Source organism: Astatotilapia calliptera, chromosome 13 (genome assembly GCF_900246225.1).
Source record: "Astatotilapia calliptera chromosome 13, fAstCal1.2, whole genome shotgun sequence".
NCBI lineage: Eukaryota > Metazoa > Chordata > Actinopteri > Cichliformes > Cichlidae > Astatotilapia > Astatotilapia calliptera.
Window position 1 is genome coordinate 8,946,286 of NC_039314.1, and position 26,182 is coordinate 8,972,467.

At 39.4% G+C, this 26,182-nt stretch overlaps 1 protein-coding gene and 1 long non-coding RNA gene across 2 annotated transcripts; both read right to left on the minus strand.

The window, feature by feature from the left end:
* Window positions 1-188: 188 nt before the first annotated feature.
* On the minus strand, window positions 189-5,242 carry LOC113034485 (visual pigment-like receptor peropsin). The gene is made up of 6 exons (XM_026189018.1): window positions 4,981-5,242; window positions 4,167-4,372; window positions 2,260-2,359; window positions 1,275-1,379; window positions 966-1,189; window positions 189-794 (listed from the first exon to the last, which is right to left on the minus strand). Exons 1-6 carry the CDS (start codon window positions 5,117-5,119, stop codon window positions 336-338), a joined length of 1,233 nt encoding a protein of 410 aa, XP_026044803.1. The 5' UTR covers window positions 5,120-5,242; the 3' UTR covers window positions 189-335.
* An 11,407-nt stretch (window positions 5,243-16,649) lies between these two features.
* Window positions 16,650-18,642, minus strand: LOC113035334 (uncharacterized). The gene is made up of 3 exons (XR_003274338.1): window positions 18,473-18,642; window positions 17,561-17,647; window positions 16,650-17,143 (listed from the first exon to the last, which is right to left on the minus strand). It is a non-coding gene; the product is annotated as an uncharacterized LOC113035334 (long non-coding RNA).
* Window positions 18,643-26,182: the final 7,540 nt, after the last annotated feature.

The window sequence follows — 26,182 nt, forward strand, 5'->3', positions numbered from 1 at the left end:
GGTTGAGTTAAGGACACTTCAGTGTTTCCAGATGTTGTTGTGCATCTCTTGTCTCGCTATTTTACTGACTGCAGATTTCATGAGCTGGGCATCTTTTAAAAAAACACATGCATTGTTCCAGTTTGGTTTGAGTGATTGTTAAAACACTCCTAACAGGACCTGGAAATAAATACTCTTTGCAGCAGGGATGAAACTTAAAATAATTTATTAACACTGGTTGCACATACAATTTATTAAGATGGATAAGACCATAACATACAAAAAAATAAATAAATAAATACTCCCAGTCTCCCCATAGAATTCAAGTATTGGTTGAGGTGAAATGGAAACAGTCTTCAGAGCCTGTCACACCAGTACTCTGATGTTTCAGTGTAAGAGGGCACGTCGATGTGGAAGACCTGTGGGTCAGACGGAGGAGTCTGAGGAGGGCTGTTGACCCCCGAATCACTGTCGTGCTCAGATTGGTTCAGCTCTGCAGCTGCACTTTTCACTTCCAGCTTCTGGCCTGGAAGTGATTCAGGCGGGGGCGGGGCCTCGGCTTTTGGCGTGATGTTTTGCAAGTGCACCACCTCGCTGTGCTCTTGCGCGCACGGCAGAAGTACCAAAATATCCTTGCGAAATTTGGAGCTCATGCCGAAGTAGATGAGCGGGTTGTAAAAACTGGCAGACTTGGCAAAGAGGCGGGTGATGATACTGGTTGTGCTTGGCACGTGGAAGCCCCAGGCTGACCACATAGACACCACTGCATATGGTGACCAGGCCAGGATGAAAGCAGTGCAGATTACAATGGAAATCTGAAAAGACACATAAGGAAACTATTGTCAGCACTTGAGTAACGTGAAAGGAGGTTTATGACCGAGCGGGCGCTTTTAAGTAGACCTTTTAAGAGTCCCTTTTTACATTTCTAATCAAGCCTTTCAATAAACCCTCCACAACTAGACTCGACTATTTTCCTTTTGTCCTACCCTTGTGACGTCCCGCTCCATTTTCCTTTGGCGGGCGGTGAGGTAACCGTCAGCTGACATAGCATTCGTGGTTTTCACTGTGTTGATAATGGAGATGTAGGAGAAGAGCATGATCATCACCGGGATGAAAAAGCAGAAGATCAGGATGGATATGATGTAGGACTTGTAAATAGTGGAGTAATTGGCTTTGGACCAGTCCACTTCACAAGTTCCATAACCTCGATCTAAGAAACACGAGATACAAGGTCAGATCACGGCTCTGTTGTCATGTTGCATGAAGCACCGTTAAGTCCGATGCATAAAACAGACCTGTGTAGCTGCCCCAGCCCAGGAGTGGAGCAACAGACCAAAAAATCCCTCCAGTCCAAATGCAGATTAGTGACACAGCAATCGTGTTGATGCTGATACAATGAGCTGCGAGAAGACAGAGCAAGGACAAGTAACATGAGTACAGCCTGCTATTCTCACACCGTGGAACTGACTGCAGGATTGTTTGCAGTTTAAAAACAGTTTAAAGGTCATGATTTTGGCAACAGAAAAAGTTAGATGCAGAATTTTTGACTTGCTATGAATTTTTGTTGAACAATGAAGTCTTTTCTTTTTTAACAGCCTTTGCTGACATCTGCGACTGAAAAGGGCCTCTGTTGATAAAGTGTTCAAGGGAAGAAAATAATAGTTTGTTCTATTTCCAGGCAACGAGCAAACGTCTAATTTAAATATCCCATATTATACGTGCAGAGCAGTTTTCAAGGATTTCAGTGATTTTAATACTGAGCTGTATTTTGCGTATTATCTGCACTGGTTTACCTGCACATTTCATTCTCCTAACTCATTTGCACACAAAAACACATGCAGTGGGGTTTTTTCAGATTTAGATTTAGTATAAGAGCGAAGGTTTTAGCAAACGCAGCTGGTGCCACACCACATTTACCACTAATGTCCATAGTTTAACGGCAAATGTAAAAACACTCAGGTTAACATGAGCAGCCACAAACAATAAAATCCTTTATCCCTCGCCGACAGCAGAAGCAGTTGCTCAACTAAATTTCCAGCATAATTAAGGCATTTTTTAACATCAGTTGCAACCCCCAAAATAGCAAATCTCACTTCAAAATAAGTTAATAATGTCTTTGAGAAATAAAAATGAAACTGCTGGAGACGAGTGGTCGTTATTTCCACAGCTGAAGCCTGTAATGAGCTTTCATTAGCACTAAAAACACCACACTCTCCTGTCAGATAAGAGACTGCTGCTGGAATGCGAGGAAGGCCAAAAGGCTGGGCTAAAGCTGTAAACCTTTGTTTGGATGGCATCCCTTTATGTATCTGGTGATGCTGATCACCGTCAAGGTGTTGATGCTCGCGAGGCCGAAGAGCAGCGTGAAGAAGCCGTCCACCTGGATGGAAAGAGAGAGAGAAAGATGGACTGGTAGTTCCTGATGTCACGTCTTCAAAATATCTGTGAGTGGTCAGTGACGCCTCGGGGTAGAGAGCCAGTGCCTGTCTAATGTCAGACCTTTGTCTGCCGAGTTTGCTTTAGATTTTATCAGATAGAGATGCTTCAGATAAAGAGCTCTTCCTCCCTTTTGGTCAATATGCTCCAGACACAGAGCCTTTCCTCTGATGTAAGCTGTACAGGTTCAATAAGAGGATGCTAAAATGGAAAATCTTTACTGCGTCTGCTAATTTGTAGATATTAACTTATATCACAGGAAAATTTGATTTGACTCTCAAATATGGCAACACATGGAGCTTTGTTGCAGTCAGCCCAATGTTTGGGAATCTTTTAATCACAGCTCTTCTTAAAGGAAATGATGCTACTGTGTTTCAGTCTGGCCCCAACTATGTAACACCCAGCTCCTGCTGTGCCATTTCCAGGTGATGGGGATCAGTTGAGGTCTGATTACTTTCTTGATCTTCCTTAAATGTAATCCTATTACTTCCAAGCATCACGTTTTTTCACCCTCATTTGGCAGAAAACTATCTTACTAACATTGGTATGGTTTTTATTAAGCGTTAATCTTATGTTTCATTTTAGTTCTTATAAAATTTCAGGACCCTTTGCAATAAAAATAGTGGTTTAGTGCAGTTTAGTGCAACTAATCTGTCTTTTATTTGGCTCTCAAGAAGGTGATGTAAACTTTCATAGACCTTTTACACTGCTGCATCATTTCTTCCTCCGAACTTTCCTTCTGTAATGTCACATGATCCTGAGAGGCTCTTTCATATCTAATAATGTCCTGCCCCACCGAGTGTGAAACACGGGGATGAGGCCCAGCTTGCAGCTCGCTCATGTCCCATCACGCTCCATGCAGTAATGTGCTTCTCACATGCCTGTCTCCTTCACCTTTCTATTCTTTTTCTCCACTATTTCTGTCACTTTTTACCTGATTCCCTTATTTACGTCTGAGGCTCCCTGCCTTAGCCCACTTCTCTTGGGGGAAGGTGAAATAAGAGAGGTGGGGTACTTCCCTTCCCAATATTTCTCTTTCACCGGAGATTGGATGACTGAGATATGAGATCATCTCTGTGAGTGTAGGGAAGCCTAAGAGCAGCAGAGCTTGAGTTACAGTATCTCTTTCACTTAGATTTTTAAAGTTTACGTTCTCCAGACTAAAATATATTCTGGTTACACCGGCTTGTTTTTGTATGACTCCTCAGAGACTTCACTCGCTGCAGCACGGAAATCACAATTTCTACCACGCCTGGCTTCGAGCAAGAAAATATCCTGGATGAATTCCAAGCTAAAGTATGACAAATATTTCTTTTCAAGCTGAGGCTGTAGGAAGAGAAAAACACAGAAATGAATGGTTAAATATAAGATCCTGCAATATAAGTGCATGTAGGTATAAAATTCAACAAATAGCCACCAAAGCAGCTCTTAACCGTTCACTGTTTGGTTGTTGACAGGTGCCCTACTGCTAGAAGAAAGGCCTCCACAATGGTAATCTTATCACGATTTAACCTCCAGCCCACATGTCTACTAGAATAATCCCTTTCACGTACACACACCCACACGCATATACACCTTACTGTTACACTTCCACAGATTCTTTTAATGTACTTTATTAACTGAGGGCTGGCCAAAGACAGCAGATGCACACGGATGGTTTTTTGGTGACTCTGCACAGTCATAGCTCCTGCGATAAGACTTGTTGTTCCAAATGTCAGTATTTTGAAGTCTTGTTCGAGTTTGGCTTTTACCTGGCAGGTCCAGATCCAGGTGATCAAATATCCATCATCCTTGAAGATATTGAATATTTCTAGGATTCCCCGGGAGTAGCCGAATATTGAAATGCTGGCATCAGAGATTGCGAGGTTTAAGGTGAGCAAATCGGTTGATTGAAGTGTGGCCCGCTGCCTGTACAGGACAAACATCACTAAACTGTTTCCAAACCAGGACAGCCATCCTGCAGGGAGGGAAGCACACAGAATATTCAGGGGATACCTAATTAACCACATAGCATAGGATACTAAATCTTATGGTAGCATATGACATTGTATGGTGTTTTATTTTATTATATTTTATCATATTGTATCATATGTAGTAGTATAGTACTATTAGATAATATGTTACATACAGTATAGGAACATGTACGTATGTATCATTGCTGTTAGTTCTGGATCTCATCCTGAAGTGACTCCAATAGTGTGAATAACCCGTGAAGCTCAGAGTTAAACCCTTTTACTCTGTAGTCAGATAACAAGCCAACAGGGTCCCTTTCTTTTTATATCTCAGACTCTGTGTTACACAAAATCTCTCGACTATCTTAGCTGGCACGGTCCAAACCAAACTGTGGGTGTCAGCTGTGGACTGGCCTTTGGAAACAAGAGTCGGTTTTGTTCTTGACACTTGAATAATGTGTGACTCTTTCATGCGAATGTAGGAAATACAGTATATCAAGCAATACTGACACAGTAGCATAACGTACAATCCAAGTAAACATATTTCATCTGCAAACAATACACATAATGCAAAAAATAAACATTGCATTCTAGCGTATGGTGGTTTACTTACCCAGCACTAACAGGTAGACTCCAATGATGGTCTGTCCTTGATCAGACAGAGGAGGGTCTGTATGCAGGGTGCTCAGGTTATTATTCCTCCATGGAATATTCACCACCTTCAGAGTGAAAGCCTTCAGCGTCAGCTCCATGGCCTGAATTTCGATGCCTATGCATGAATTCTTTCTGTCCTCTTCAAAATCCCTGCTCTCCTCTGCTTTCAGTAGACACTGCAGTGACACACGAGCAGGGATGACCGGTCAGTTCATTTTAAATCCAGCTTAGACACAGTCACTAATACCTCACTACTAACTGTCCAAATGACTGCAGCTGTAATCCTATCTACTGCTTAACAACTAAGAAGATAGAGGTTTTGGGTGGAAATTTGAGGCAACAGGGAAAGGTTCAGTGGGTTATAGTCTAATTTTCAGAGTGGCTTCGTAAAGCTTAAAGACAAAGGTCTCGTCTCAAGCAAAGCTATCTTAAAGCCCTCAGCAGAGATCAAAGCGGTGCTGAACAATTTCAAACGCCATCTTGTGCATTTTCTTTGAATTGTGTCCTGCAGGTTTGTGTGAATGCCAAACAGGAATTAATGACTGAAGCTTTTCAGTTGGGCAATAGCACAGAATTGGTATTAAAATTTCAATATATTACTATTAATAATGTTCTGAAAAATATAAATAAGAAATGTATTTACCCTTATCCAGTATTAACAGGCGCCTAACATCAAGTGTTTGGGCAGCATTTACATTTAAGAAAATTTTATTGTATTTAGTACATAAACATAATGTAGGTGTATCTACTGGATAATAGATACTGATTTTTAAATAACTGTACATGAATAACTTGACTTTATTATAAACTGTAATATTATGCTGCAGTATATTTCTAACCAGGCAGCTCATTCTCATTCTCTCAACAATACTTTTGTCATAGATATAACACATTTTGGGGTCAACTTGAAAGAGAAAGAGATATGAAATGTAAAAGTGAGGTCAGAGGTCAAATGTGATGTAATATTTGGATACTTAGAATCCCCATACAAAAGTCTAATTTCCTAAATGTTGCGAATGGCAGTAAGAAACATACTTTGAAATAGAGTTTCAGATCAATCTATTGACTTGAAGAAAAGATGAGAGCTCAAATGTGATGATACTTGAAGTCTTCATGCAGTACTTTCTGTATCCTGACAGCAAACATCACACTTGTACGAATTATAGTTAAAGTTATAAGGATTTTTGCCATCTTTTGATCAATAAATCATTAAGTTAACCTAGAAGACCTTGGTGGATGTAACCAAATTTTAATGGAGTTTTAACATGACTACGCTCTACACCCCTACAACGTTTTAGGGGTCAATTCAGAACATTTCAAGCCCATCATTTTAACAGAATGACACGCACACATGTAAACACTACTAAGAACATCTGTGGAGGTAACAAAAATCAATCCAAAAACAATAATAAAAAAAAAAGTGCTGGGATACTAATAAAATTGAGCTTTGTCAGCTTTTCCATCTTGACCATTCAAATATCTGCTTACACTTTTAGTCCAACTCCTGAACTACTCTCAAGAGTTGTGTTCCTGTTTCTGTACTTCCATTTAGGAGGTGATGACTTTAGACCTGCTGCAGTAACCACACGTTGTCTAAACACAGATGACATTCATCTAAACATACACTAAACCCCAGAAATATCATATGAAGCATAATTTAGTTTGTTTGAGCTAATGTGTGCACTGAGAAATGTGCTCTGATGTCAGAGTGAGAACATCTGGCACTTCAGAAACACGATCTTTATTTAGCTCCACCAACAGATGCTGGTGCAGTGTTATTGATTAACATTGTTTTGTTCTGTGAAAACTTATAATTGCAGCACATCTCCCCTCGTCCACCTTCTCTCCTTCTTCTCTTCACAGTGAACTTCTCTGTGGTGACACACCCACCAAAGGGGTATCCTGAACACCCCCCCCTCAGTTTGTATTTAGTTCACAGTGTGCACCTTGTTTCTCTCTTCTGGCTGCCACAGTTCAGGATGTGGTGGGAAGGGCTGCTTGTGCTTCTGATGCCAGATGCCTCTGTGCTTCCGCGTCTTCTTTCAGCCTCTGAAAGCCAGCGAGCAAGAGAAGGAAGGAGCCAAAGGGGAAAATGAACCTCTGACCCCAACTGTCACCCGTCCAGCAGCAAACACTGAATGCAGTCTTTGCACACCATACCTTCAGCCAGAGACTCAGAATGACACTGTTGCTAGATGTTAAAGTTCCTATTTTTGTTCGCATAATATGAAGTCATGACACTGTTGATATCAATTTCCTGCAGCAGGCTGGAAAGCTATCCTCCTACAGTGAAATTAAGATGATTAGGAGTGCATGTTATAAAGTCATTGTTTAGTGCAGCTGCTCCTGAGATTAAACTGTTGCTAAAGGACAAAGGACAAAGAAGACCCCACATCCAATCTACAAGGACAAAGCTAAAGACAATGACATCTGTCCACAGAGGATAAATGTGTGAAGCTGGCATCTTGTGGTCTGTCAGCTGCTGTGCAGAGATGTGGGCTCTGTTCTGACAAAAATCCATGAATCAAATACAGGTTTTGCTGAGTTAAGCACAAAGCACTGGCACCTACCATACACCGCACAGTGCTTAAGTGTTGCCACATTACAGGAAGACGACAAGATTACCTTAGCGCTCACCTGTATACCTTGGCACGTGTTTGAGTTCACAAAGCTGGGCAATCACGGTGCACCTACAGTAGGTCACTGTATCTTTCTCTCGATCTCGCTCTGTCTTAAGCAAAGCCAGAGACAGAGCAAGCAATTTTCCAAATGGAAAATCACAGACACATATGCTATTATGAAGGTGTGTGTTAAAGGCTAAGAGCTGTCTGAAGGCCACAAAGCCTCTCTTCACTGGGGACATTCACCAGGTCAAGAAACCAATACAGGATCTGCTTGAAAAAAAGTGTGCGTACTTTTTCCCTCCCTGTCACTGAACGACAGACACAGGGACTGATTGTATGAAAGTAAATGGCTTGCCTGTCATTTTCGTCTGCTAGTCCATGCGTGGCATTCGTAGAAATACATTTTCACATCTACAGGAAATCTGTAATAAAAATTGTTCGAGGGGGTTTCTCAAAAGGTGGCCTCTAGCAAGGCTGGTAGTAGTGACGGTGATTCTACAATTTATCATAAATGGATTAGAAGTAAAGCTATTTACTGCCTCTCCATGCCCCTGTGTGCTGGGTCGTTAATATGAATAATAATCTCTGCAAGGCTGAAGCCTTTTAAAATTTCCTGCAGTGGCTCAGGAAGTAGAGCAGATCATCTACTAATCAGAAGGTTGGTGGTTTGATCGCTGGCTGCTCCAGTCTGCATGCCAAATTATCCTTGGGCAAGATACTGAGTATGAATGTGTGTGAATGTTAGATAGAAAGCACTTAGACATAAGAACAGTGCTTGTGTGAATGTGAAATAGCTGTGCTCAAGCAGAAAACTGCTATATAAGAACCAAGCCATTTATATTTTACATAAAATAGGGGAAAAAACTTCAAATCAAATCAAATCACTTTTATTGTCACATCACATGTGCAGGTACATTGGTACAGCACATGTGAGTGAAATTCTTGTGTGCGAGCTTCACAAGCAACAGAGTTGTGCAAAATACAATAATGTAAACAAGCAAAATACAAGAATGGCTACATCTGAAACTAATAAATATATGTACAATATATAATAGTATATGCATTTCAAGGAACATCGAGCTGGCTTACTGGCGATGGGATGGGATAGGTCCCATTAAAAAAAACACAAACCACGAATGCCTGCCCACAACATGTTCACACCTATGCTTCAAAGGCTTCGTCACTCTGCGCAAATATAATTTCACACAAGTGAGGAATATGTTTAAACACCGCGGGGAATCTTTTTACCCAATGACATAAACTTAAAGCTTCATGCTACAGTTAGATGCTTTGAAAAAGTTATAATTAAAATGTGGATATTACACGTTGTATGTGAGGCAAAGCTCTCATGAAGTAAACAGAGACCACAGTTCCTAAGTTCACCTCAGACAAAGACCAGACTGATTTTACTGTTCCCTCTGCACCTAACTGTTTCATGACTCCACAGCCAAGCCTGCTATAACCACAGATTGCTGCTCAAAATATAATTATGCTAAAATAGTGCATGGTGTTACAGTGTTAAGTTGTCCAGTTGAGCTGTCTGAAATTGCATAGAGGAAATGAACACTTTATATTATTGGTCTTATCTGCCAGCTTTTTATTTTCAGGACAAAAGTGCAGCACTTTTGTCTAAAATACCATTTTTTTGGATAACACCTTCATATAAAGCCCATATGAAATAATAGATGAATGGTTCAGTATGCATTTGAAGTGAACACAGGCTCTGTGTTGTGACCAGCAAGCAATGTGGACTGGTTTTGTGGCTCAAGATCTTTGGCTCTGGACCACATGCAAACATTTTTTTGGGCACTGGGTCTAGTTTGCAATTTCTCTTCCTGAGTGTGTTTGTGTAAGCAGGTAACTTATGTAAGAGAGTCTCACTGAGGGCTGAATGTTCGCCTTTCCTAAAGCGGTCTGCACATCACCTTCGACATAAAGGGATATTTGGCCAAAGTATAAATGCGGAAATATCAACCTACAAATCAAACTCTAGATCCTGTAAAACCTTACGTCCTAAAAGTATGTGAATACAACTGGTCACCTAGAGCCACGTGCTTTTCAAGACTAAATCTGACAGATGACGGCTTATGCTTCCATTTAAGTTTACATGGAAGCGCTAGTAGCTGATGTGAATGGCCAGCTCTTTGCATCAGCCTTCTTTACCTGTGCTCCAACACTGGAACTCTTCTTGAAACTTCTGGGGACTAAGAAAATTAGTGATCTCCTTTGACATCTTGAAGGAATCCAACCTGTCCCTTTGCATGATGCGTTGCAACACATAGGTGCCTGCTGGTGCGGGACAGGGGTAAACATGTTTCAGACATTTTAAACCTTTTAAAAAGCGTGACCTTATTAGTAACAGAAATGTCCACAGCTGTCCTAACGCCTCATCAGGGTGAGTGAGTTGACCCGTGTTTGACAGAAGGTTAGTGGGCTACATTATTATCCTCTCCCTGAGCAAAAACTTGTTATGCTTAATGATGACAGCTTCGCTACAGCTAATCACCCATATGACACATGCCTGGCTGGGCTTAAATAAGACAGCTGTTACTGACCTGTTTACTTGGACGTCAGTGTAGCTCCTAAGCAAGAACATTTATACCTCTAGTCTTAAATTACTAAATTTCAGACAGTTTTAAAAATGTAAATGTTTTCTGCAACTCAGAGGAAGAAAAATCCAGTTTTTGTTGTCGTTAGCAATGTGCTAGGTGTCACTAAGCTAATAGCCAAGCTAGTTAGTGCTAGCTAGTGTGTACACAAGGCTAGATTAGTTTCCTTGTGATTACATTGAGTACCACGTAATTATAAGTCCAAACGGTGCATGTGCAGTTGTGGTCCGAAGTTTACATACACTCATCACAGGCAATGTCATGGTAATGTGGGGCTTTTAATAACTTCATTTAACAGTTCTTTTTCTAGGGTAGAATGATTGTACAGGATACATCTTCAACGACTTTAAAAACAGGAACTGGGTGGACAGGTTGGAATTTATTTTGAATTTCCTCTGATCCACATAATCAAATTTATACGTGAAAGCTCGAATATTCACACCACTTACCATTTGAACAATACTAATATTTGCAAATTTTATTGTAACTTGTACAGCCTCCAACAGAGAAATTGGGAAAGTGCAACAATAGAAGAGAATGGTACTTTTAGGGATACTTTAACACCCCCACTGAGGGTCTAAACTCGACAATGCTAAAGACAGAAACTGAGGAATCTGAGAAGAAGAAGGAAGAAACATATTTGTAGTGACATCTATAAAAATTCAGTCCTTTTCTTTTATTTGCAGATGTGGAATGTGTACAAAATCACTATTCATGTGTAACAAAAAGTTATTTTTTCAGAGACACCCACATGGCAGGTAGAGGCTTTTATAGACAAATCATGTTTTTCGTGGTTTTAGTTCAGTTACAATGAACAACATCCACTTTGGGTCATTTTTCATCATCCCCACCTGCATTCCTACTCATTATCATTTATCCACCAACTGCAAAGTTTAAAATTTAAACTTGTTTAAACTTTCACTCAAACCAAAATATTCTAACAACATATTCTGTTCTAACTGACCGCATTCCTGTTTTCATGCTTTTTTCATTTGGCACCCTTAAAAGGATTAGTCCAAACAAATACATATATTTCTTTATAAAATAAAAGCAAATGGTTAAAGTGGGACTTTACTTGAGTTTTATTGTCAAATAAAGGAGAATTATTCTAGAACTATTGCCTGTCAACTCATTTTAATACAGTCATAAAAAAATAAAGTTTAAGTTATTCAGTACCATCAGTAATGTTTCTAAACAATATTAACATTGAATACGACTCTGAAGCACAGTGAATTATTGGATCATTTGCCCCTGTTGGAGGAAGATGGGTGGAGTCTTGTCAAGGCTGAACTGAAGCAGCAGCAGATTCTTTCTTCCAGAAAAACCTGAAGTGCTTTTTCTTCTTTTTCAGGCACAGTTCTTGGAGATCTTTGTTCTGCACTACGATACTTCACATCTCTTGGAAAAGCTCTTCATGCTGCACCTAAAGTTTTTTTTTTACACCTTTTCTTCAGTTTTTCTTATTTTTCTTGATACTTTCTCAAAGTTCTTTGTTTTTCTCTTGCAATTGTTTATATTTTTATTCTTGAACTTTCTTTTCATTGTGCGTGTCGTTGTGTTTTTTGTTGTACATTGTCATGGATGGCCAGTAACTCTTGATGTCTCCTCTGCAGTTCTTGAAGCGCAGACGGGATGTCTTGATGGTTTTCTCCTGTTGTCACTTCTCCTTTTGCATTTCAGTATTTGTATACTGCGCTAAGTTCCCTGCAAATGGGTATCTTTTCTCACCATTGCCTGGATTATACTCTGCATTTCAGTGCATATTTCCTCCAGTTCTTTTTTCTTGTACTCAATTTCAATGTTTTTGTCATTTATTTCCTTGTAAAATACTCATAATTCAATATTTTTCCCCTGGAAGTCTTAGAGAAGATGTTGCATCTCTCTCTGTCTCTTCCAGTCTTTCCTTGTCTTGTTTCTGTCGTGCATTTCTTTGGAGCATTTCATTAAACATCACTTGAAGCCCTTTGTTTTTTTTCCTCCATGTTCTAGAGCAGGGGTGTCGAGCTCCAGGCCTCAAGGGCCAGTGTCCTGCAGGTTTTAGACATCACCCTGGGTCAACACACCTAAATCAAATGATTAGTTCATTGCGAAGCCTCTGGAGAACTTGAAGGCATGCTGAGGAGGTAATTTAGCAATTTAAATCAGCTGTGTTGGATTAAGGACACATCTAAAACCTAAGGCCTTTGAGGCCTGGAGTTCGACACCTGTGTTCTAGAGCTTGCACTGCATCTCTTGGTGTTTTTCGTAAAGTTTGCCCTGCAGGTCTTTGTATTTAGCTTCCTTTTCTTCTTTCTCATTTTCCAGTTGTGCATTCTTTTGGAGCGCTTCATTCATTATCACTTGAAGCCCTTCGTTTTTCTTCTCCATGTTCTGGAGCCTGGACTGTATCTCTTGGTCTTGTTCTTGAAGCTTGCACTGCAGGTCTTCGTATTCAGCTTCATGCTCTTCATTTCTCTCTGCTTCTCCACTTGAGTTTTCTCCTCTTTCAGCTGGGTACACATTCAAATGTTACTGTCAACAGCTATGTAATTATTAGGATGACCTATTGTAGTTTCTACGAACAATTCAAAACAAATTTTCACAAATTACAATATAGTTGTAGTTGAAAACTGAGCCAAAGCCTTAATCATGTTGAGCAGAACTATTTACAGCAAAACAGACAAGCAGAGAAACATACACAGAATTGTTTAAGCCCTTCAGAATGAAAAATCAGACTGCCACTCCTTACATCTGGACAAAATGCAAACTGTTGACAGACTGTTGACAGACTCGCTTTTATACCCTCCCATTATTGTGCAGAATCAACTCACTCACTCAGGTACCCAAAGGACAGATTTGAAGTCTGTCACTGCCATGTAATGACAGCCATCCTGTTCAAGCCATATGTGGAATATTATGAATGCTGTTAAATGTTAGCAATTATTAATATGTTCTATGTCAAATCATCAAACAATGAATTTGGGCAAAACAGAATCTATCTTGGCTTCATAAATTTGTTGCATTTCTTTAACCATGTTCTCCAGGTGTTGTTTTTCCTTTATACAATGCTGAAATGCTCTTCTGAAGGCTTCATCCCACTGAGGAGTGCTGGAGTCATCTCTTTGTCTTAGGTTCTGTTTCTTCTCAGAAATTTTGGTACCTTGAAACAATGCTTGAAACAAAACTCCTTCAAATGTCTTCAAAAATATACAGACACTTATTCCAGTGTTAATAAAAACTTGACGTATACCTTGTGGCATCATGTCTTAGAACTGTCAAATCTCTTCCTATTGAATTTCTTGACTCGTTCAAATGGCACATAAATTTGTGCGTTTAGTTCCTCAGTAAGGCATGAAAATTTGGGATGTTAATCGTGACTCGTTACTTTGACGTGGAAGTTACTTTTTCTATCACCTGAATATTTACCACTTCTATATTTAACAACATTTTACAACTGCTAATATAATTGTGAAATTTTTGAACCTTCACAACTGAACTGTGTCATGAAATTACCTCTTCATCTTCTTTTTGTGAAGATTTTTCTTGCAACCATATTTCTCTTGAAATATGCCTTTAAATTACAATACAATCAATCTTTTTTTAAATTTATTAGTCTTCAAAAGAAAAAAAGAAAAATGTTCATTCTACCTTACTTGTATGCTTTAGTAAACAAGAAGCAAATTCAGGTCAGCGCCTTCGAACAATGAGGCCGCTGTGTTGTATCATGGAAACGTCGATGCAGTTTGTGGTCTGTTTATTGATTCCACTGATAGCTCCACTGATATCTTTGGAGAAAGTGGGTCAGCCATAGATGCTGAAAGAACAGGGAACTGTGCAAAAGGCACTGAAACAAAGTGAGTTGGTGAGACAGGCTGAATGTCAAATAAATGTGTTACAATGCAGTAGTCAATGAGTAGCCATGTAAAATACAAAAACAGCTCAGTGTTCTTATGAGATCATTTCTCATCCCTGAGCAAGGGTATTTATTTGGCTCACAGTGATCAGGTGCATGCAGACAGGTGATAAATGTGAGTAATTTACATAGATAAATGCACAGAACACAGAGGATTTTCAGCAGCTCTCTCCAGCTCATTTCCATATGTGTGGGTTCAACCTCTGAGACCTGGTCTCACTTAAAAGAAAGTGCTTTCCTGACCACCTGGACAACATACCAGACAGTCCTTAGTGGGTCACTTAAAAATGCAATGCACAGATGCAAAACACCTGGTACAGTCTGGGCCATTGGGTATCCGGTCTTTAAGTGACGACGTGATAAACCGGGGTCCAAACTACTCTGCGTTTTTATTACCACTATTCATTTTAAAGCTCAGTATATTATTTGAAAGTCCCAATGCAGCTTTCTTTAACAAAACAGACTGTACCGTCATGTCAAACACAGCAGGCAATGAGCAAGAACAGCTAATAAAGTTAGCACAGAATCTTGTTCATTTATTAGCTCCAGTCATTTAAAAGAACATGTCACAATCTTGTACAGATTCACAAATACCCTACCTAATCTCTGTTCTAGGACGCCCTCTGGACCCAGTTCAAATGCTCTCTACAGAAAAGGGCAGAGTTTTGGGTCCATAATTATTTTCTTTTTACATGTTTCCTTTAGCTGGCATTATGCAATCTTTTAGTGACATTTCTTAGCATTTCTATGCTGATGACATTCAACTGCATATGTCCTTTAACCTCCTATGACCCGAACTCTTCCATTACATGCATTTTTAATTTCTCTTTGATATTTGGGCCGATTGGGACCTGATGAATGTAAAAACAAAGAATTACCAGATCTTTTTTTTTTACCTAATTTTTGTTTCTAAGAAAAATGAGAGCCACATATGAGGATATTCGTTTAAAATTTCGATAGAACAGTGGCAGTATAATGTCCTCGTAAGTGGATATCAGGCCCCCGTAGAGCAAAGTTTAGTATTTTGGTCTAAATAACCCAAAATGTGATGTCCATATATGTGGACGCCAGGTCCTAGGAGGTTAAGCCTCATCAGATGGATAGGCTGTCCACCCTAGTCCAGTGCTTAACTCAGGTTTCTGATTGGCTTTCTAGCAACTAACTTGTTTTAAACACGAACAAGACAGAGACCATGATCATAACTCCTCCTGAGCTACACTCTAAAATCAGTCAGGTTCTTGCTTCTTACTGTCCTTCTGCTAAGTCAAATATTCGAAATCTTGGAGTAACATTTGATTCTTCTCTGGGCCTTGACTTACATGTAAAATCTTTGTCTCGTTCCTGTTTCTTTCGTTTAAGGAACATTTCTAAACTGCTACATACGGTCTCCTTAGGTGAACTGGAAACAATTGTTCATGCATTTGTGTCATCCCGTTTAGATTATTGTAGTGCTCTGTTACCAGCTTTGACAAATCATCTCTTTCTTGCCTCCAAGCTTTACAAAATGCAGGAGCCAGACTAGTAACTCGTTCTAGCAAGCAAGCTCACATTACTCCAATTTTATATTCTTTACATTGACTCCCAATTGATTTTAGAATTTATTTTAAAATTCTTGTTTTTTGACATACAGAGCACTAAATGGCCAGGCCCCAGGTTATTTATCCAAGCTTATACAATGCCAAATACAAATACACCACTGCTCGTTGTCTCCACTCACAGATAGTTTGTTGGTTGTACCCCGTATACGACTGAAGACAAAAGTGGACAGAACCTTTCAGTCTGTGGCCCCAAGGCTGTGGAACAGTCTACCAATACAACTACGTTTGGTTAACTCTGTGGAATCCTTTAAAAAGCAGTTAAAAACTTTTCTGTTTAAACAAGTCTTCTGTTGATCAGCACTTTTTAATTTTTTTAAATTTACATTTAACCTTTTATATTGCGTATATTGTCTGTTTTGTTACTTAACATTCTGTTTATTTGAATCTTTGTGTACAGCACTTTGTGACTTTCTATGAAAAGCGCTTAATAAATAAAATTTACTTACTTACTTAAGCACTCGCATACACATTCCAGAGAAATCAAAACAGAGACACAGAGAGCAAGATTAAAGAAAAAAGAAAAGCAAAAAAAAATCTGCGCTAGAGGCATGTAGACCATGACAGACGTACTTTTAGCTGAAGCTCATGATAAGGAAATGACCATAATCCAAGCATGATGTAATGAATCCATGGATGACTTTTTTAAGGTCTGCTTGAGATCAAAATAATAATAATAATAATAAAAATAATTTTTGTAACATTTCTTAGCTGGGACAAACAGTTTTTAAATCAAACCAAAATTTAGAGTTCAAGGGTCAATATTTAAAAATAAACCTATACAATAAGCTTTAAACAAAGAATCATGTTTGACTTGACCCAGAAATATTTTTAAGGAGAAAAGATTTCTTCATCTTTTCAGAAAGTGCTGAACGTTGAAGTGACATAAAACGCTGAATGACACTGACTGATATAGAAACACATCATATTATTTTGATATGATGTTGTATTTATTAATGATTACTGCTGCTCCTCCTTCTTTTCGTGTCCCTCCTGCAGCTCTGTCTTCTCATGTGTCCTGCTTGTTCTTGTGTTCCTGCTGCTCCTATCGGTACTACTGCATCTCCAGCCGCTCCTGACACATTTCCTGCTGCTCCTGCTCCTCCTTCTGTTTCTGTCGCTCCTGCAGCTCCTGCTACTTCTGCCGCTTTTCCTACTCTTCTCGTCATTTCTCCTGCTCCTCTTTGTGTTCCTGCTGCTCCTATTGTTTCGACCGTGCGTCCTGATGCTCATGCTCCTCCTGGTCCTCCTTCTTTTTCTGTCACTTTTATGGCTCCAGCTTCTCCTACCACTTCTCCTGCTCCTGTTGATGCTGTTCCAAACGCACCTGCTACTCTTACCATTATTGTTACTCTTACAGCTCCGGTAACTGAATCTGAAATCTGGTAACTGAATTAAATGCCTATATCATAACAGTTCAAGAATAATTTCATTCATACACACACAGACACACAAAGACAGACGCACACACAAATATATATTTTAAATCTTTTGTAAATTTGCACCAAAGCCAATTCTATCTATTGTCTTGCAAATGTCTTCCATAAATTGTAATCAAGAATTCTTTGCCTTTAATATCTTTCATATCTCAGCCTCTAACCATGGCCTAATTTATTAGTGATAAATAACGTTTGAATAACAGCTAATTATTTACTTTTCTGTTGAAAGCATTTCACACTAAGTAGCAAGCAGGTACCTTAGAACAGCAACACATCTACAGGTCCACACTGTGTTTAGAAAAGTTTAACATTAACGTGGACACTGACTGTCAGCTTTACATGTCCACTTTATCATCTGTCACTTTCTGAGCAGTCCTTACCTTAGAAAATAATCTCTTCTTCCTTTTCTGTCCTCTGTTTTTCTCCACTGCAATCCAGAGCAATTGTGTATGCATCTTCCCAGCATCCTACAAAAATGTTTCATTCTGTTAATACTATGACAACATTCATTTGAATTAAAAGTATTCAAGGGCCTTTGGCACATTAGCAACAATCAACCTGGTTTCTATATTTCAAAATTTCATGTTTTTGTAAAATAACAAATTTTCCCCAGTCTCCAGGAGCCTCTGAAATGGCACAAGTCTCAATTTTTTTCAGGAAAGAGAAGCATTAAAGTGCCAGTGTGTGTTTTTTTTACTGATGGATGACACAAATTCAAGTGTGCTTTCAAGCATAAAATACAATTAAAACAAACACACACTCACACACACATGTACACATAGATGCATAGTTTCTGTAGCTAAATAACAAACAACACCAGATCCTAAGATACAAACATTTTCATGTCTCTGTTATAGGGTGTTGACTTTGTCTAGAGGCAGGCTGCAAAATGTTTAAACATGGTTGGTGTAAGAATGGGCTGTAAGAAAGTACTTGCTTTGTTATACCACACCAAAAGAATTACAAATACCCATGTACAATGCCATTGTCTCCTAAACCCAGTTAGACAAAATAAATAAGGAGGGATGCCAATCTGGAACAGTCTTTTATCTCCATGATCAGTGACAGGAGCATTTCTTTACTTCAGTAAAATTATTACAAATCCAGTAAGATAATATGCTACTACAGAGCAAAAACTTACTGAAGTAATATATATATAATTCAATTTTCTTTTGTAACAGCAACAGAAGTACAAGTCCACACTGCTTTTAGAAAAGTTTAACATTAACGTCACTGCCTTGTCACCTTTACGTTTCCACTTTATCATCTCTCACTTGCTGAGCAGTCCTTACCTTAGAAAATAATCTCTTTTTCCTTTTCTGTCCTCTGTTTTTATCCACTGCAAGCCACGGCAATTGTGTGTGCATCTCGCCAGCATCTTACAAAATGTTTTATGCTATTAATGCTATGACAACATTCTAAAGGCACCTGACACATTTACTAAGCTCCACCCCTGGTTACGATTGAGTAGCAATCCGGTTGTTCAGTCTGACGTCACTAGCCGTGTCTGGGTCTAAACTCCGCTGCTGGTCCATATATCCAACGATCACTATGGCATTACTGAGAGTTGGAAAAACAGTCTAAAGTCTTTCATCTTTAATAAAATGATCAGCGTTCTGCTCTACCAGGTGTAACAATTGAGTTTAACATCCAGGCATCCATGAAAATGGAATTTATGACATTTAACGGAGTTAGAAGTTAGCAGGAAGTTAGCTCGCTAGCTTCTATCTAAATACAATATAGCATGTCCTGACTGCGGGGTTTTGGAAACAAATTAAAACGTACATCTCTGTTATCACTTCCAACATAAATGAAGACAGAAAACGAAACAGCAGTGACGTTTGTAGGCTTACTGAAGTTTGGCTAGCTGGTATATAATGATGTGCTACATGACCGCTAGCGACACAGCTATGCTAGCATAATATGAACAAGCTAACTTTTTTTCCACTCGATAAAAGTTAACGTGAGTGTTTTCGGTGGTAAGGAACAAATGTAATCGCATGGCAGGGTGCTGTAAAAGGACAAAACTTCAGCCAGGAGAACAACTGAGATAATCCATCCACAATACGAGGTTAGTCATTCATATACTGCTGCATGGGCTGGGCTGTAGTTACATCCTAAGGTTTTAAAAACTGAGCTTAAATAAATGATTAGCGGTAATAAAAGCCGAGGGAGGTCAGCAGTGATCACTGACTGTTTTAGGAGCTTTTTGAGATCAAATATAAGAAAATACAAAGCATTAAACATGTTAACAACACAAAATCCATATTGAACGCAGACTACTTTAGGCCCGGAAGTAGGATTCGTCGCGTCATCACTGAACAACCGGATTCGGTCTTTAAGTGATGACGTGATAAACTTGCGTCCAAACTAAGGCTGTTGTTAGTTAAATGATTTTAAACTTGTTCTATTTAATCTGAACAAGCCTCTGAGAGATGCAGTAGTCACTGTCGGTTTTTCTGGGTTTTTATTACCACTATTCATTTTATAGCTCCGTTTTTAAAACCTTACGATGTAGCCCTTGCAGCAATAAATGAATGACTAACCTCGTATTCTGGATGTATTATCCAAGTTGTTCTCCTGACTGAAGTTTGGTCCGTTTACAGCACCCTGCCCTGCAATGGCATTTGTTCCTAACCATCGGGAACCCTCACGTTAACTTTTATCGAGTGTAAGAAAGTTAGCCATACTCCAGCTTTACTGTGCTAATGTGTTTATATTATGCTAACCGTAGCTGTGTAGCTAGCCACCACCTAACACACACAGCCAGCTGTATCCAGCTGTATCCAGTAACCATACAAACCTCATTACTGTTTAATTTTCTGATTTCATTTATGTCAGAAACATAGAAATCCCTCAGTCAGAACATGGTGTGTGTGTTTGCAAACAGCTGAGCCAACGGCTTAATCTGCTCTGTTACAATTACACCTAGCATCTTTTTTTAAGCAGATGCAACACACCTTTCACCAAAAAGTAACACCTCATAAAAATTCGAGAAGCCATAAATCTGCGATGAAAGCAGAGCAAGGAAGGATATGATAAACTTGCTTTTCCTTTGAGGATTACACTTCCACATGTCCAATAAAAAAACATGCCAGCTTAGTAACTGATCTGATCACAGCTAGTATCTTAATTTTTGCTAACAAGCAGAATAAAAAACTAAAATCTGCAACCATATTTTACATGTTTAAAAAAACATAGTTTATATAGTAATCAATCTGTTATGAAAAAAGATTATTTGGAGCCATTTTTGGCTTCTTGGTGTGTTTATGTATGCACACTAGTCTCTGCTTTTGAGCTCACTGTTTGGTGTGTACCATCTCCTGGGGCAAATATCTGTCTCTTTCGCTGCTAAAAGCTCCATTACGTTCACTAACTATGCGATAATTCTGTCTGCCAGCTGTTTGGTGATAAGTAGGTAGTGCACAGGTACAATGGAGTGGTGAGAGTGGGCCCATCAAAAACACTGACCTGGCAGAGCTTATGGCAGTTGATTCCTTCCTCTGAATATCCCCATAATTGCTGAAAGCAGCCACATACAATATGACGCATATGGCATTTTCATGCTTTTTACATTTCGTGTCACTGCAATAAGCTGTAAGCTCTGTGGCTTTGAGGCTCAGATGGGCATGCAATATAATGCCAGGTATCAGTGGTATCACTGGGCACACTGTAGAGGTAAATTCACACTTTACTTTAACTTTAATTATACAGTGGTTTCTACAGGATGCTGCAGTGGCACACATTAAACTTTAAAAGCCTCGGTGCTGTGCTACCCTATCATACACTGTATCAAAATTACTGTCTAAAACATTTAATAATTACAGCAGGATTTCTTCCTGTTCCTTATGTGGTACTTTCTCGGATGACATCACTTTGAAAGCAGTTGACACATGCAGCTTCTTCTGTGACTCAGCCCTCGTGACGTACATTTCAGCTCAGTATGCGTGTAATTAAAGTTTGTGATGTTTGTATTGTTTCCCTGGAAAGAAATCACAGCAAGCGCTGACTTGAGGGATTTCAAAAACACCGCTCTCATAGTGGCCTCATTCTTTCTCTCCAAGCGATTACGCTGCTTGATTCACTGCTTTGTATAGGGGCACCTCTGTTTTACAGGTCATGTGGCAGAGGTCAGAGTCTGCACTTGGATCAACTTAGTACTGCAGGGTGATCTGTTCGGTTCTGAGGCTCATGCTCAGTGGCAGAAACCAACCCAGAAGGGCAATTTCCACTTGGATTTCCTAAAAGAAGTCTATAAAATAGCGTAAAAATATGTGGTGTACTGGGTTATGTTTTGTGTTGTGAGCAGTGCTGTGAGAAACTGCAAGATGCTCTAGGCCCCATGGAGATGAAAGAGCTCCTGCCCTCTTCCTGTGCATGTGGCCAGGACATTCTGCTTTGAAACATCCCGATAAAACAAAATATCACCATGGTGTCTTTGAGAGATTTTGTTGTGCTAGACAGAGGGACACCAGGGGGGCTATGGACACAGTATGTTGACTTAATCATGATAAACAGGCGGACATGACATATACCAACAGTAACAGTTTCGCTTCTGTAGCTCTCAGGGATGTGCTTTGATTGGATTGGAATCATCCTGTTACACATCTGTAAACGTTCCCTTGGTATGTTTTGCTGAAAACACGCAATGATAGATGAGCTGGAACTTATATAGAGTATTCAAAGTGCCTTTAACTACAAACCACACACACACAGTGCTTTTATTCTGCACCTTATAAGTACTTTCTAACTAGATGCATCAAGGGCAATTGGCAGAATACAGGAGCCAAGGACTGAACCACTAAATTTCTGATTGGTAGATAACTGGCTCTACTTCACTGCCTTTAGATCTGTGGCTAATACTGAAGCACTTTGTTTTAATTGTGTGCCTAACTCCTTCAGCACCTGGCAAAGCAAATCATATTCAAAAGGCATTTGATTACTTTAATCTTAACACATTCTTACTACATTACACATGGACGAATGTTTGTTTTTGATCCATATTTAATACTCTTAGGTGAGCTTATTTTATCAAGCAGAAGATTTGATGACCAGCCCATCTAAACCATCATTTTTGCTCTGATCAAGGGAGTGTGATTATGGTTTGATTTGTATTACTCTTTGATCAAGACTGAAATATTTCAAACTAATGAATGAGCATAAATTGCCTGGTTTTTCCTTTTGTGCCATTATAAGGTAGACTTTACTAGTTTTGTGAGCTTTCAATCGTTCATCAAACTAATGCTTTGTGTTTACACTAATTATTAAACTTAACATGCTACTAACCTAAAACTAATTTGAAACTGGAGATCCTGCTAAACATTAGCGCTGGACTAATCCAGACAGTGAGAGATGTAAATCAGCCTGTTGTCAAATTGCTTCACACTGAATCTGACCGGAATCTGAGGTGGAGCTGAACGTCACTCTTGTTCTCACTTGAATGTCCCAAGGGAAGGGCAAAGATGAGATAAAGCCAGAGAGGATAAGGAGAGTGTGAAAGGCAGAGTGACAGAGTATTATTCCTGTGAAAATGCTCAGTCCTTAACGGACTTGCACTTTTCATCAAGCGTTTTGGCTGCATATGAACTGAAGGAATGCCCCGCAGGGCAGCCTGCAACTCAACCTGACAGTGTACTGCTCCACCTCCCCCTCGCTGCACCAGGTCTACGTCTTAACATGTCCACCTCAGTCCAATTTAAGTCCTGAGCATCATCTCCGAGGGATATTTCTACAGAGCAAAAATAAAACACACCTCTCATTCCTTACAGATGTGGCCAAAATTAAGCTTTTCCACAAATCTTATGTTCGGTCTGGGAGTCATCTGGACGCAAGACTGAAAACTGTCCGTTTTAGTGATGTGTGGACAAACTGATGTCAAGTTCAATACAGCTGCACCAGTTCTGTGAAGTCAAAGTGAAGGGGGTTGGCTCCTGAGATTAATGGCTTTGCAGGACATGTGCAGGCATTAGTGATGGGTCGTTCGCGAACGAAATGGCTCTTAGAGCCGACTCTTTGACGTGAACGACGCGAGTCGGCTCCTTATCGCGAGCCGTCACGTGGGTTTTTTTTTTTTTCTCTCAGCCTCTCTCTCGCACTTTTTTTCCGCTTCACTCTGCACGCGAGCCTTGTGCTTTACGTTGGGCAGAGGGGGGAGGGGCGGTAGTTACACTCAGTAGCACAGGAACAGAGCCAGAGAGAGAGAAAGAGAGGCAGGGACAACAACATTAGAAAGGTATAGTAATCATCCACAACTATTTTCGGTTGCAGATGATAAAGGATTGAGAAAGTTTATTCATGCAGGTCCATATGACAGAGAATATGCATGTTCTTTTAGTTTTCATATTATAATTTATATTTAATTGTGTTGTGGTTTGCAGTGTTTTGTGTTCTTTTCACTTTAAATTTGTGAAAGGAAAAAGCTGAAAATTTAAATAGTTAAAACTTGAAATGTGAATAGTTGATTTTTGTATTATATGATTTATTTATTACATTTTATGTGGAGTGAATAAATAAAAGTATATTTACGGTGGCCCCTAGAGACAAAGCACATACAAACTTCAAATCACGTACGAACTCTGAAGCATGTACAAACTCCAAAACACGTAAAAACACGTACAAACTCCAAAACACGTAAAAACACATACAAACTCCGAAGCACGTAAAAACTCAGAAGCATATAAAAACTCAGAAGCACATAAAAACTCAAAACACGTACAAAAGACAACAGAAGTGCTCCAGGATGCTGGGCGCAGTGTTGAGCCTTTGTTATCTTGTGGCTACACAAGCCAGCAAGTACCAACAACCGGATTTGGTGTGTGGTAATAACAGGTAAATGAACTTTTTTTTAAATTATTTGAATATATATATGAGTGCCTGTGTATAAATACACAAACAATACACACATGCTTTCAATTGTGTAATTTAAGTGATCTAGTAGCTCTGCTTTGGAAGTTCAGTTCATGCTAGAAATGTGTTTTGGAGTTTGTACGTGTTTTGTCTCTAGGGGCCACCGCATATATTTATATATAAACATATATAAATAAAACCACTTGTTTTTACGTTAGTAATTCCTTTTGTGCATAATTTTATATTATTGTTAATAATAAATTAATTAAAGCAACAAAACAACCTGAAGAGCCGGTTCGGAGCCGAAAGAGCCGGCTCTTTTTAGTGAGCCGAACCGAAAGAGCCGGGTCTCTAAAAAGAGCCGGAAATCCCATCACTAGCAGGCATGACAGACAGTTTGTTCTTGTCCATCCACCTTGGCTTTCTTTTAGCTTTGTGGCTGCAGGAGGTCACTTCGGGCCATACAGACATGTATAATTTGTCTTTAAGAGGACTTTTTATTTCTTGCGAAAAAAGAAACAAACAAACTTGGTTTTAAAAAAGATTGTTTTTCCTATACACCTTGGCCTTTGAAAATTAGGTTGTGAGACCAACATGACCATGTCTTTTAACTTGCTACTTGAATCCTGTTACCTCTACAATCCAAATGCATCCACTTAACCCTAATTCTAAAGAGGCTTGGTTTATTGTGTAAAGTCAGTGTGAGCTGATATGGGCCACAGCACCCCAACAACCCTAAAGGTAAAGCTACCGTGGTTATGTTAATAGATGGATGTGCTGTAAAACTACCCATTACCGCCTCACCACATCTTTATCGGCCTCCTGGAGTGAACATTTAAGAGGCCTTCACTCGCGTCTGCACTGTAAACTCTTTCTGAAAATACAAATCAGACAGAAAAAAAAAACCCCAACACTCTACGGGCTCTTATAGAAGCAAAAGCTTCTATAAGCTCTTATTTTGGGGTTTTCCACAATGCATGCTGAAACTGTGTAGAATGTCTGCCATCCTTTCACAGTCTGTATTTTTCCACTTACTTCCCAGTGCTTACATGTATTGCATGCATATCGGCCCATTGTTTAGACAAGAAACATGCAACATGAGCTCGGTTTTTACTAAATTAGCATTACTACTTATGGCAATTGTTTTCCTTTGTTTCACGTTCAAATAAAGCTAAAATAAACTAAGCTTCTTGTCCCGCTTTCTGAATACTGTCTTTAGTAATGACTTCACATGATCTAAATGACCCAGTTTTCCTCAGGCAGGAATAGGTCAGTTTTTCCATTTGTATATCGATTCATAACCATACACGAACAGCTCATTTGTTCTTAGCAAACACACCCACTGACACGCACGCACACGCACGCATGCATATATATATATATATATATATATATATATATATATATATATATCTCAATATCATTGTGCAAAAAAAATAAATGGGCTGATAAAGGACAGATGTTGCCTTTGGATAGATAATTAGTCTTGGTTTTGAGCTTCCCATGAGAGAGAAAGAGAAACACCCCTAAGATAAATGAAGTTATGAAGAGGGTGTAGCAGTTGGTTATACAGAAAAAGCCAGTGCTAGAAAGTGGATAAAGCTCAGGTCTTGAAGGCTCTCCAGTGTTTAAGCCCTAAACCATATCTTTACTCCAAGGGCAACATCACCGAACTTCCCTCCAGCTCAAATGATTTACAATCAGACTGAATGTGGTGCTGTACACAGTTAGTTTGAACTTTCTTTGGAGTTTTAGCAGCTAATAGGGCAACTGATAAATTATATCACGGTAATAATTAACACAAGCTCAAAAAACAATCCTTTACAACCCAAACTGCCTTAAAGTGAGGCACGTGTAGTTGCTCCTTGCATAACTCTCCCATCCACATGCTGTTAAAATGGGCAACTCAAAGAAACAATCACCAGTCATTGTTTGCTCAGTCAGAGAGAGATCCTCACTATGCTAACTGTTTTACTCTCTACAGGGTGGGCTGTTAGCTGGCGGTATCAAATGATCACCAATTCTGTTTTCCCTTGAGTGGATGTCGTGGTCAAAGCATCAATGAACCACTGTGGAAGTGGAGGCCTGCTGACACGCAATCGAGAAGGGAAGCTGTCAATCATTTTATAGGTTTAGACCACCTCAGTAAAGCTCTG